The sequence below is a fragment of the Arabidopsis lyrata genome (genome assembly GCF_000004255.2).
Source record: "Arabidopsis lyrata subsp. lyrata unplaced genomic scaffold ARALYscaffold_7, whole genome shotgun sequence".
Taxonomy (NCBI): Eukaryota; Viridiplantae; Streptophyta; class Magnoliopsida; order Brassicales; family Brassicaceae; genus Arabidopsis; species Arabidopsis lyrata.
Window position 1 is genome coordinate 7,299,105 of NW_003302549.1, and position 12,388 is coordinate 7,311,492.

Below are 12,388 nucleotides of genomic sequence, written 5' to 3' on the forward strand. Positions count from 1 at the left end.
TTTTTCATCGCCAGATGCTGTCGTTATATATTACATTGATTACATTACACATTTTGGTCAATTATCAATTGGGGTCTGCAGAAGTGCAAGTTTGTACAGACCGTCCACCTAGCAGTGTATCCGGCGAGTTTAGGAAATCTGCATGTCTTCAACGAAAATCCTACTTCGAATTAATATGCTATACAGAGAGAGATCTACTGCAAAAGTCCCAAAAGGAAAGCTAACCATCCTCACATTGTATCGTACATTTTTTCATCGCCAGATGCTGTCGTTATATATTACATTGATTACATTACACATTTTGGTCAATTATCAATTGGGGTCTGCAGAAGTGCAAGTTTGTACAGACCGTCCACCTAGCAGTGTATCCGGCGAGTTTAGGAAATCTGCATGTCTTCAACGAAAATCCTACTTCGAATTAATATGCTATACAGAGAGAGATCTACTGCAAAAGTCCCAAAAGGAAAGCTAATCATCCTCACATGTATTATCAAATTGGAATTCTGCATATCAAAAGAAAAATATGAAGGAGCATAGATTCTAATAAACTCGTGAGATCTAAAGTTGAGATTCACATCAAGAGGAAGGATCTACATATCTAGGAGAAGGGAGTAAAAAGACGTTACTCGCCATTCTTCCTCATCACTGTCAATTCTCTTGAAAGCACTTTATAACCTATTCTTGATCCCAAGATCTAGTATAATGATGATATAATGATTTTGGACATTGGGTACATGCATGCATTCGGCTCTCAATTCATTGACAATGACACCATATACAGTTCCTTCCTTAGTGACACCAGAACGAGTTAAAGAATGATAAATGAAGAGTTTTCCAAAACTGACCTAGTTTTAAAATGGGTCTACATTGGAACAGCTTCAATGAGCCTAGAGAAGTAAAACTGTGTGGTAGTGAGTCCTCTCTTGCTGATTTTCCAGCCGACCTTACGCAATGCTCTTTCCACATCCGCCTCCGAGTGTAGATAAGCCCGTGTAGCCTTTGATGGCCCTGGGAAAAGCTCTCCAATTCTCTTTAAGATATCATAGTAAAAAGTCTTTGGAGCAAAACTCAGAATCACTCTCTTCTCTGCTAAAGAAGCGAGATGTGCAATCATTCCGTCAGCTTTGTTCTGCGGGTAATGTATCAGCACGTCTAGGCATACAACTGTATCGTACTTCCCACTTAGGCTCTCCAAATCATTCACCTCAAATCTTGGTAAATTCTCTGGTGGTAGTTGTGACTTTGCCTATGCATTATTCAAAACAAGCACAAGGATTCAGATTCGAGAATACAGTTCCTTAACAACTCTATGTCAAAACTCAAAACGTCTTATCATCGAGCATCTAGATTCTGCATTTTGATATTAAAATTGTCAACCTAGCTTGCCAAGAGAAGAACCTATACTAGCAACAGGCAGAGGAACTTAGCTCAGGATTGAAATTGGGAATTATATATTATGAAATCAAAGTTGCATTTTGAAATTTGACCAACAATCAAAATTGAATCGAAGAAGCTAACCTTCATCTCAGCTTCGGTAACCATAGCAGCAGAGATATCGGAAGCAGAGACGATTGCTCCTTCCTTAGCAAGTGGAATCGAGAGCAAACCGGTTCCGCAACCGGCGTCGCAGACTGTGACGCCGGCCAAAGATCTATCTTCCGTGAGCATAAGCATCGTGTTCTCCACCGTCTTAGCATGACCAAGACGAATATCTTTCTGTACACGATTCACTTCATCAGTATCACCGTAGATCTTCCTCCACCTCTCGAAACCGGTACTGTTGAAATACTCCCTCACCACCTCCTTGTCGCCTCCTCCAACTTCCTCCGCCTGCAATTTCCGCCTCCTCTCCGGATCCGTCAAGGAAACCATCGCCGCGAGTGCTGCAACGGATCCGCCACCGAGTACGGCGATTGTTGTACTGTCTACGCCGGCTAAGTCGGTGACGGATGCCGAGACGACGGTGGCGACTCTGCTCCGGGGAGTTACATTGAACCTAGTGGCGTTGGGGAATCTGGGAAGAAATTGAGAGACTGAGGAAGACGATGACAACAAGGAAGGAGCAAACGGCATTATCGAAGTAGAGGAGAAAGCAAAACAAAGTGTGCCTTACTCTGTTTCGCGCTCTTGCAGTGAGAGAGAGAGAGAGAGAGTGTGTTGTTATCGTTATCCTGGATAAGATAGGGAAGGAGACGATCCACATTTCGATTTCCGTGGGACCCACCGTCATGCGGAGTATGTCACAGACCCGTTTCTTTATCATTTCCCATATTTTAACGTTTCGACCTTTTTTACAATAAATTTTAGAGTTTTGCCCCTAACTATATGAAAGTTAGAGTTTTGCCCCTCACTATATGAAATTCAGCTTTTTGTTCTCAAAAAACTTGTATTGGGTAAGGTCATGAAGAGTGTTATACAAGTAAACAATATGGAAGCAAAAACTATCCACAATAATAAGAACACAATCTGAACACTTCTCTGTTTGTTCTAACCTTTGTCGAACAGTAAAATATGATTTTGATAACCTTTATGTGTGTGTATGTGTGTATATGCGTTTATGTGAGCGTGTGTAGTGAATGTAGGAAATTGGAGGCAAAGAAGACATTAGAGGTGGTTACTCGTCATTGTAGTCAGAAACGGAATAAGAAGGAAGAAAAGAGGAGTCGATGAGTTCTTTACGAGATGTTTCCCACAATTGTTGTTCTATTCCAAGCTTCCTTAGCTCCCTCATTCCTCTTTCCACTGCCCCAACAAACACACACACACACACAAAAAAAAAAGAATCAGATTCTTTACTTTAAGTCTTTAACTGATTTAGCTTCAATGTGATAAATATACCATCAACTGCATCATGTGAAGATGAATGTTGCCCGAGTCGGTTGATCCAGAACTGAAGACGCTCTTCCGCTATATCACTTTCCACGCCATGAATTTTAGCTCTTTTCCAGAAATACAGCAGCCATGCCTAGACACATGTATATATGTTTTTGGGTAAATGAATATGATCCTGCTAACTAAAAGCTAAACTCTCCCGGTAAAGATGTAACTTACCTCTTTAAAGAGAATATCTTGTTGCTCATCATGACTCAACTCTGCATTCAAAATTCAGAGGAAACATTCGTTAATAATCCCTTCCTGTTTCACCATAAGACTCAAATACAATATAGATGAAGAACCACCAGAAAACAGGTTTTGTTGAGAGGCTTGTTTACTTATATGATACTCTCTCTAGATAGTAACGAAAACAGTTTAAGGATGTGACTCACCAAATGTTTCAGAGAACTTAGGTTCCCCTTGCACCCTGGGATCTGGATATTAAGATGACATGAGTGTCTGTTGTATAACATCACATCAGTATTTTTATGTGCCAGTCATTTTTTTTAGATATAATTTACCAGTGATGGCTTGTCGGGCCACATTTGTTTGTCTATACCGGGCAAGTGCTAGCATTACAGCATCCTCAACCTATGAGGCCCAGAAAATGATATGCATGAGATGTGTATTTTCTGGGAAACAGATTTTTCAGTACTAAATCACATTCAGGGATGAAAATGTGTGCATAAACCTTCAAGGATGCTATCTCTCGTAATCCCGTTTCAACAGCAAGCATACTCTCAATGTTTCCTTCTCCATTCAGATCACTGAAATTACTGACGACTTTGCTCCAAGTGCGATCGCTACCACCTGCGAGATGTGATTTTATCAATTACTATTATATCCTAAAATTAAATGCTTTGTGGGAAATATTGGCAGGATAGTTGAAGATCAAACCTGTCTGCCAGGAGTCTTCAGACTTTTGGGCAGCGGAAAGGACAACTTCAGAGGGAAGAGGAGCTAAAGCTGACCAATGTTCATATCTTGATGTGGCTATATCTTCACATATTCCTAAGAGTGACCCAACGAGGTGTACATAAGTAAATATTTCCAAATAAGGGTTGCAAGTAATATTGTTGATCAACCCACTATTTGAGTCTACCGTGAGATTATTGATCAGCTATTTAGGACCTGATAGCTGTTCTCCCTGTCAGTATACAATCTAGTAGACAAGTACATTAAGCGAATGGAACACGTATGCTCTAATCATGTTTAAATCTTATCAGGACCAATTTGTGAAGTCTTCAAAACCCTTTGAACTCTTAACAAGAGATTAAGACAAACAGGTTACTTCATCTTATCAATCAATACCTACCAAAGAAAGGAACGATTGTATCTTTAGGAAGAGAGAAATTTTCTTATTTCTTACCATGTTGAACAGCTAGTTCCCAGTAGCGAGCAAGCCTGCATCTCTTAAGAACAACTTCCTCCTGCAAGATTGGTCAATCATATGATTAAATCAAATAAAGAAGCTGGGAAAATTCTAGTTTAGTTTGTGAACGAACCATTTCTTCTTGAGTCAAAATCGTTCTATGTATCATTGTCCGAAGAGACTTTGTTTCAGCTTCAACCTCCTGGAGCTGTTCCATGGCTTTCTCTGCTTCATCTTTCAAACTCTGACCATAACACAACAAAGAAGAGATGATTGTTCCCTTGTCAAGTTAAAAGGTTTATATAATAAAGTCTAGAGCACACTTTACTGTTTAGTACCAGTTTGAGTAGACTACCAGTGGTTTACCAGAGCATTGTACCTGAAATTCTGAACTAAGTGCATTACTTTCTCTATTTATCCCATCTCTTTTCTGTTCAGCAGCCCTTAATGCTGCCTGCAAATAGATTGATATATCTCCTTTTCAATAACTTTACTGTCAAAGGAAACGCCAACACAAGCTAGCAGAAAAATAAAGGACATGTATAGTGCAAAGAACAAATGCAACAACATCCATTAGATATGAATGCACTACGGACCTCTCTTTGACGCAGTGCTGCTTCTTTCCTGGAGGGATCAGTGCAAAGTTCGTAAAAACCCTATATTGTGAATGACGGCTATAATAAAGTCAAGAAAAGCAAACCTCTTCAAGAGCTTGACATCAAAATTTGCTCCTTCACCTAGAGAAGCAATCTGTTGCAAGGCATACCAAGCTTAAAAGTAACCATCAACATTGTAAATAAGCATACATGTCTACAAAAGTAAACTATACAGGATATCATAAACACCTGTTTCTCGAGCTCTTTAGCCCTTGTTTCTGCAGCTTCGCGTCTTTCTTCAGCGCGCTGAAGCTGCATATGTAACTCAAAGAATATACACATCAAGTAGAAAAAAAAAATAACGAACTATATTAGAGATAGAGAGAGAGGCCACACTGACTTTATCCATAATATTATCGTTTTCTTCTTGAAGCATATCTAACTGCAATGATAATGAGTTGGTTTCAAATGAGAGATCAATGATTTAACCAACATAGTATTCTAGTATTTTAGGAACCACCTACTTCATCACGCAGGGCTGAAGCTTCTCGATCATCTTCCTGCTGGTTAGAGTTATTAGATGCTAAAATATCTGCAGTATGAAACCTGAAACTAATCGTTCGTTCCCAGTAATTTCGTCAAACACAACACATGCAAGAGAAGCTGAGGACTTGAGAAAAATTTGTTTATTAAAACTCCAATTTTACCTTTTCTTATACTTTAATTGAGCTTCCGATTGTTTTGCAGGCACATCAAACTGAACATTTTGCTTTTCTTCTCCGTTCTGCTCAAATTCATCCAACGGATTCCGACGTGAATATGCCGGAACTCTAACCCTGAGTGCACCTTTTCCATTCTTTTGAGGAATCTCCACTTGCTTCCGAGGCACATCGGCCGCAATTTCGTCACTGTCGAGTTCATCGTCAAATTTAGTCGGAAGAACGACGGGTTTCACCGCCGGAGCTACTTTCCCTCTGACCGGACCTTTACTCCCCACTGGATTCCGGGACACCTCGGCTGTAATTTCATCACTATCATATTCATCGTCAAATCTAGTCGGAAGAACGACGGGTTTCACCGCCGGAGCTACTTTCCCTCTGACCGGGACCCTAATCTCCACTGGATTCCGGGAAACATCCGCTGTAATTTCATCACTGTCGTATTCATCGTCAAATTTAGGCGTATTAACGACTGGTTTCACCGTGGGAGCTTCTTTCCGACCCCTAGCATTCCTTCCAGAAATATCCACTGGAATCCGGCGCAAATCGGCTATAATTTCATCACCGTCGTCAAATTTAGGCGGCGGAAGTACGACCGGCTTCGTCGCCGGAGCTTTTATCGGATCCCTAGCATTCTTTTTAGGAACTATCACTGGATTCCGGGGAACATCAGCTCTAATTTCATCATCTTCGGATTCATCGTCAAATTTAGGCGGCGGTAGTATGACCGGTTTCTTCGCCGGAGCCTTTTTCTCGTTGACTGAACCCTTACCAATACGCTTATCATCTCGTCTTCGAGACTGAGTAAGAGGCGGAAGATGTACCTGGTAGAGATCTTCGCCTCCGTCTTCATCATCGTAATCATAATCATAGTCGCGCTTCTCCATGACTTTTGCGAGCAGCTCGGCGGCGTTTTGCTTCCGGAGAGTGCTTTTGCCGGAGATTCCTCCTCCGCCACTGTTCATCATATGCGACGGAGACATCGTGGGTGAAGAAGAAGCCGAGCTTCCTGGTCTCCTCGCCATCGACGGAGTCAACAAGGTGGGAAGGACTTTTCGATTGATTGAGCTGCTGAGGAAGAAGGGAGAAGATGTAAACGAGAGATCCGCGTGGACCGAATCGTGGCGGGAGAGGAAGTTGAGAGAACGTGGGACCCATTTCTTTAATAATTTTTTTCTCTCAACTAAACCCATTTGTACAATTTTAAAATCACTAGTAATTGTTTTATTTTTTTATTTTTTTAACCTCTTTTATTAATTCACGAATAAAAAAACTGGGTACATTAATAAATATAATTAGTTATCGATTCAATTTTGAAATACAGTTATTATTTTTGTTGTTGCCAAATCTATCATATTAATTAAGTGAAAAATATTTATGTGTGAAGTAGTGTTGGTTTTTCGTAGATTTATGAATGTACCACGTCGAGGATCACTTCTTGTACAAATCATATTATTAAGAAAATATATATTAACATATACTCCCTCTGTTTTTGAAAAGTTGTCGTTTTAACTGTATTTGGACAAATTAAAAAAAAGTATACAATGACTATATTAACCTCATAAAAATGACAAGTAATTATTTACAAATAATTTGTGTTCAATAAAATGAGAGTAATTTGGGTAGTTATTGGCATAAATTACATTATTACTTTAAAACGACAACTAATTTAAAACAAAAAAAAAAAGCTCTAAAACGACAACTATTCAAACACGGAGGGAGTATTATGTTTTCCAAATTTTCTAGTACCTGAATATTCTCTTTCGTTTACCGTAAGGGATTGATCACTTAAAGCTTGTGATTAATATTGTAATGAACTCTTCTCTTTATTCTTCATATTTAACATGATTTATTTTATATTTAATCGATTTGAATGATATTTTCATGATGATTGGTTGAGATTCATGACAGTGCTTTGTATAAATTTTGTGATTCTCAATCAACGATTACGAAATTGTCATTAAATTTTATATCTATACAAACAATTTCAATGAAGACAATATTTTTAATAAATTTTAATCGTATCCGCCGAGAGACAAAATAAAAGGAATTACGAATATCCTCTTGAGTATGTTGATGAGGTGATGAATGTCAAGCAAGATTTGTTAACACAATGAATTGAGAAATTGTCATGCATATTACATGTGTGGTTGCAAGATACATGAAAACTTCAAATCTTAGATTTTTGTGGTTCTACGTACACATAGTTTGTCAAACCACCGGTTATTTGGGTAATATAATCGGAGGATTATTTGTTATAGAGTGAATATATTTGTACTCAAAGCAAAAGTGAGCAAAGACCATAAATATAAAAATATTGGAGGTGGTATCATCTCAGTGTGGGATATGTAGTGATTGTACGAATCGTCTACAATATCTACTAAGATGTGGCAACTTTGCAACTTGGAAGCGGCTAGAAGATTGTCTACACTACCATCATCTATGCAATTGCAGTGCTTGCGATTAGGATAAAGATTTTGCAATTTAAGAATAGATGGGGTTACTTAATCAGAAAAAAAATAAAGACTTAGAATCTTTGTCATTTTATTTCATTCATATAAAGTTTAAGTTAGGTTAATTAAGTACATAAGTACATTCATTTCAGAAATAAAAGAAAAATCAATTACTCAAAAGTTTTGAAGATATCCTTATAATCACTATTTTTGATATTACCGCAAAAAAATTCGAGAATCCAAATAACACTGTCCAAAAAAACCTATCCAAGTCAAACTAAATTCATATTTTTTAGGTAGGGGGGTGTATTGAAGAAAGAATTTGGAGTGATTTGAGTTTTTAATGAGTTTTGAGATGATTTTGGTGAATTTTGGTGAATTAGGGAATTTGATATCAAAACTCTCTCAAATCCCACCTAAACCATGGGATTTAGATATTTGAATTTTTAACTAAGATGTTCTCTGAAATCCCACCAAAAATCACTCAAGTCATTTCAAATCCACAACTTAAAATGTTTCCAATAACAGTGGATTTGATTGTAGATTTTAAAATCACTAATCCAATAACACTTGATTTTAAAAAGATTTTTAAAATTCATGTTTGAATAACATAAGATTTATCTTTTTAATACAAATCATTTCAAATCCTTTATTGAATACACCCCCGTAGTGTTTTTACACCCGCTCTATTTGAGTAGACACTAGATATCTGCTTTACCCTACCCGATACTACCCAATTCCAAAGTAGTTACCGGAAATCAACTCTCGTTTTCATTCTTTGAGGGTAGTTAACCTAACCACGACTAACAAAACGATGTCATAACTCAAAATATAGTAAAGACCAATTCAGGTGGTACTGAAACAAAACACATTTATAAATTCTTCACAAGACCAATCACCACAAAGAATCAATCTCAACGTACCAAAGTTGTCTCATCGTCAACATCCAATCTTAGCTCTCAAAATTTAAAAAAAAAAAAAAAAAACAACAAACCGTCTAATATACCGTAATACAACGCTCTGAAGCCAAGAATAGGTCAGATACAAAAAAGATAGCCGGTTCAGGAAGTTTCCGCAGCGGGTTTCTTCTGAACAAGTTCCTCTATCAAATCAGCAGCCTCTTGGATCGTCGTAATGTTTTGAGCATCAGATTCCTCCACACTAATGTTAAACTTTTCCTCCAACGCCATCACTATCTCCACCTGCATCCATATTCATTCAACTATATTAACGACTAACTATTAACTTATAACACAGTATTAACCAATCAGAACAGAAATGCATTGAAAATGTAATGACATTACTTTAAACGGGAAAAGATGGCTTAATTCTTAAACATGACATCAGTATGAAACAGAGGAAATATAACATGACAGTGATATGAAACAGAGAGTGTGTAACATACGGTGTCGAGAGAATCGGCACCAAGAGCAGAGAACTTGGATTCGGAAGTGAGCGGAGTGTCAGCGGACAAAGCCAATTGTTCTTTTACAATGTCACTCACTTTCTGCACTGTCTCTGCTTTCGCCTGTAGGTACACTCACACGTTACTACAATCAACTTATCGCATTTCTCATATGATTTAAATTTTAGCTTCAGACAAAATGTTTACTTACTGCACAACTGATTTGAAGACGTAGGCTCTTTGAAGACGTGACACGACCAAAGGTCACAGACTGAAAACTTGAGGCGTTCCTTAACACCTGGTCAATTACAGCATTCGACGCTTAATTACCGTTACAATTGAAAAATATAACCTTAAATCGAATCTCAAGATGTAGTTAATTAAAGAGAAATGTTTGGTTGAGATTATTATGACTTCTAAAATGACAACCAAACTATATATTGAGATTCAAGAGAAGAAATTGTAAAAGTCACCTGAGAAATTCTTGTGGACGGAGCTTTGAAGCTTAGAGAAGTGGTTGATAAGGAAGCCATTTGAAGGAGATGAAGCTCAATACACAACTCAGAGACCAAAAGATAAAAATGGCTTCTCTTAGTCTTAGTTGGATAAGGTGTAATCTCTTAAGATGTATCTGTTTGAGTTTGTTCAAGCAAGTAGAGATACGGCGTCGTATTATATGATACGCAAGCCACAAGTCTTCTGTTTTGTAGTGGAGGTTTGTTCTCGGGGATTCAGGCCTATCTTCGGCACATGTTCATGTGGGTCCCGTAGTTGCCAAGTGATTTAGGACAGGCCCAGTCCAAAATGCAAGTTACTTCAATGGGCCCATCTTGATTCTTTTGCATCTAGTTGAGCCTAATGGGATGCAAATGTTATGATGATAACATTCTCTTTTGGAATCCATCATACATTGATGATGATATCAGATATCTTATGCATTTTCTTTTTTTTTTTTTTTTTTTTTTTTTTTTTAATTTTAAAATTTAATTTATTAATCCCAAATGGGCTTATGAAAGTTGGGCTAAACGACCAACCACGGTTACAAAATAGAAGAGGCCCAAAACGAAAACCAGCGAAAACAAGATCAGCTCCGTGCAATACACCGGAAAACACGAACTTCGCCTTCTAGATCCGACGCTAGCAAGGACGGCTCCTTTGTGGCTACAACCTCGACATCAAGTTTTTGGATTGAGCTAGCGAACCCCGCCGCAAACCATCGCTGAGAAAAAGCCAAACCTGGAACATTCCTTTCGGAAAAGGGAAAACCGCCACAACCGGGCCCCAATACCTCATCTCCCCAACTTAGCAAGAAGAAGGAATCGAAACTCACCCTCACCTCCACCGATGCCCACCCTCAAACCTCCCCTAGAGCAAACCTTACTTCAGATCCGGCGAAGGAAAAACCAGCCATGGCGGCGGAAGAGAGTCGTTGGCTCAGACGAACCATCTTCCACCAAGATCCGGCCAAGGAACACCCGCAGCTCGCCATCTAGGATCCGGCCAAAGAACCACCGTTAATCCCTTCGCAAAGTGGTGAACCCACCGATCCATAGTCCGACTTCCGCCGCTCACCGGAGCTACAACTCACAAGCCGCCGAACCTAAAGAATCTATTCCAATCCGTCGGCGTCCTTTAACCAGCAGACACGGAGGAACATCATCTTATAGCTGCCGTGAGGAGAGCCACCGATTTGCATCGAAACCACAGATCCACCACACCACACACCACCGGAGAAGAGAGGCACCCACCACCGCTTCAGCCGCTAACCCAACCTCCGTCGATGAAGCTCTTTAACAAAGGCGGCCGCGAGAAAATCCTAGATCTAGAAAAGGAAGAGAGAGAAGAGAGAGAAGAGAGAGGAACGATTGTCCGATTTTTATATTGTTGTAATATTCTCTTATGCATTTTCTTTTATGTTGGCTTTGCTAAAAACCTATTTACGAGAAGTATGTGGAAGTGGTATGAAACATTTTTGCAGAACATCGGTGTTTAAAACTTTTCAAGTTTCTTTGTATGTGAATATTAAAGTTGGAGAATATGTTTAGCTATTCGCTCTTGCCTCTTGATATCGTTCTTAAGTGTAAATGTGTAATAACCTCATGCAACATTATTTTTATGTTATAAGTTTGTTCTACATTGGAACGTATTATATTTTTTGCTTGAATAAATGGACTAATTAATTTGAGACATAGATTTTCTATTCACTTCATGGAAGGAAGGTGATAATAATTTCAGCATAGTTTGAATAAGTTTTTACAAATATCGGACCACCAAAATAATGTGGTGTGATATCTTTTGTTAAGATAGCATATCCCATTTATGGTCTATTTTATGAGGATCTGATACATTAGTCATTACCATGCATATGTAAAACCATATTTGACATCTTCTTCTTCTTCTATTTTTTAGGATATTAGGATAATCCTTGATTAGACAAAATACATTTTTAATGTCTTCAGTAAAATATATGAGAGTTCTAATTGCACTTAAATATGATATTTCAAAACCATGTAATTCTATTATTCTTTTTTCATATATTCGAAAAAGTTTTTTTTATTATTATTTAAAGTTAAGTAATAAGATTGTGTTTTATCATGTTTGAAACATGTTACTAGTTTATACTCCCTCCGTTTTCGAATAGTTGTCGTTTTAACTATATGCATACAAATCAAGAAATTATTAATGTTGTTAGTTTTTCAATATAAAATATTATTAATTATTTACCTAAACATAATTTAACCAATAGTAAATCAAGTTGCATAATAAAAGTAAATATAAAAAATAAAAAAGTAATAAATTTTGCATCGAAAACTGAAAACGACAACTAATTAAAAACAAAAAAAATTCTCTAAAACGACAACTATTCGAAAACGGAGGGAGTAACTCTTTTGGTGGCAAAAGATTATTGTACAATTATACGTTTTAGAAAAGTGCTCATTCTTCTAATTACCAAGATCATATTTCGTTTT

General features: G+C 37.9%; 3 protein-coding genes across 8 annotated transcripts; all 3 read right to left on the reverse strand.

The window, feature by feature from the left end:
- Positions 1-3: 3 nt before the first annotated feature.
- On the reverse strand, positions 4-2,175 carry LOC9303700 (magnesium protoporphyrin IX methyltransferase, chloroplastic). Of its 5 annotated transcripts, XM_021017972.1 has the most exons (4): positions 1,519-2,175; positions 846-1,246; positions 478-503; positions 4-229 (listed from the first exon to the last, which is right to left on the reverse strand). In XM_021017972.1, the coding sequence occupies exons 1-2, from the start codon at positions 2,071-2,073 to the stop codon at positions 863-865; spliced, it is 939 nt and encodes a 312-aa protein (XP_020873631.1). In that variant the 5' UTR covers positions 2,074-2,175; the 3' UTR covers positions 4-229; positions 478-503; positions 846-862. The 5 variants fall into 5 exon arrangements, with proteins under 5 accessions (XP_020873631.1, XP_020873630.1, XP_020873629.1 ...); XM_021017971.1 differs by lacking the exon at positions 478-503 and having other exon boundaries at positions 144-386; XM_021017970.1 differs by lacking the exon at positions 478-503 and having other exon boundaries at positions 144-442.
- A 214-nt stretch (positions 2,176-2,389) lies between these two features.
- Positions 2,390-6,722, reverse strand: LOC9305761 (coiled-coil domain-containing protein SCD2). Of its 2 annotated transcripts, none has more exons than XM_002869644.2 (16): positions 5,550-6,722; positions 5,367-5,448; positions 5,243-5,284; positions 5,092-5,154; positions 4,947-4,996; positions 4,843-4,870; positions 4,626-4,700; positions 4,380-4,490; positions 4,244-4,304; positions 3,772-3,885; positions 3,566-3,684; positions 3,396-3,465; positions 3,267-3,308; positions 3,052-3,092; positions 2,839-2,965; positions 2,390-2,742 (listed from the first exon to the last, which is right to left on the reverse strand). In XM_002869644.2, the coding sequence occupies exons 1-16, from the start codon at positions 6,584-6,586 to the stop codon at positions 2,615-2,617; spliced, it is 2,190 nt and encodes a 729-aa protein (XP_002869690.1). In that variant the 5' UTR covers positions 6,587-6,722; the 3' UTR covers positions 2,390-2,614. The 2 variants fall into 2 exon arrangements, with proteins under 2 accessions (XP_002869690.1, XP_020873280.1); XM_021017621.1 differs by having other exon boundaries at positions 5,367-5,454; positions 5,550-6,721.
- A 2,143-nt stretch (positions 6,723-8,865) lies between these two features.
- LOC9305762 (acyl carrier protein 4, chloroplastic) lies at positions 8,866-10,120 on the reverse strand. Its single transcript, XM_002869645.2, has 4 exons — positions 9,893-10,120; positions 9,631-9,717; positions 9,420-9,542; positions 8,866-9,216 (listed from the first exon to the last, which is right to left on the reverse strand). Exons 1-4 carry the CDS (start codon positions 9,950-9,952, stop codon positions 9,076-9,078), a joined length of 411 nt encoding a protein of 136 aa, XP_002869691.1. The 5' UTR covers positions 9,953-10,120; the 3' UTR covers positions 8,866-9,075.
- Positions 10,121-12,388: the final 2,268 nt, after the last annotated feature.

What these genes read in the sequence shown, in the direction of transcription:
- LOC9303700 (XM_021017972.1), bottom strand. Translation starts at nt 2,073, where the DNA reads ATGCCGTTTGCTCCTTCCTTGTTGTCATCGTCTTCCTCAGTCTCTCAA. An exon ending in TTACCGAAGCTGAGATGAAG is followed by an intron (nt 1,247 to 1,518) that starts GTTAGCTTCTTC and finishes AATAATGCATAG; the next exon opens with GCAAAGTCACAACTACCACC.
- LOC9305761 (XM_021017621.1), bottom strand. Translation starts at nt 6,586, where the DNA reads ATGGCGAGGAGACCAGGAAGCTCGGCTTCTTCTTCACCCACGATGTCT. An exon ending in TTTTGACTCAAGAAGAAATG is followed by an intron (nt 4,305 to 4,379) that starts GTTCGTTCACAA and finishes CCAATCTTGCAG; the next exon opens with GAGGAAGTTGTTCTTAAGAG. An exon ending in GGAACTAGCTGTTCAACATG is followed by an intron (nt 3,886 to 4,243) that starts GTAAGAAATAAG and finishes GGTCACTCTTAG; the next exon opens with GAATATGTGAAGATATAGCC.
- LOC9305762 (XM_002869645.2), bottom strand. Translation starts at nt 9,952, where the DNA reads ATGGCTTCCTTATCAACCACTTCTCTAAGCTTCAAAGCTCCGTCCACA. An exon ending in GTCTTCAAATCAGTTGTGCA is followed by an intron (nt 9,543 to 9,630) that starts GTAAGTAAACAT and finishes GTGTACCTACAG; the next exon opens with GCGAAAGCAGAGACAGTGCA. An exon ending in GTGCCGATTCTCTCGACACC is followed by an intron (nt 9,217 to 9,419) that starts GTATGTTACACA and finishes ATATGGATGCAG; the next exon opens with GTGGAGATAGTGATGGCGTT.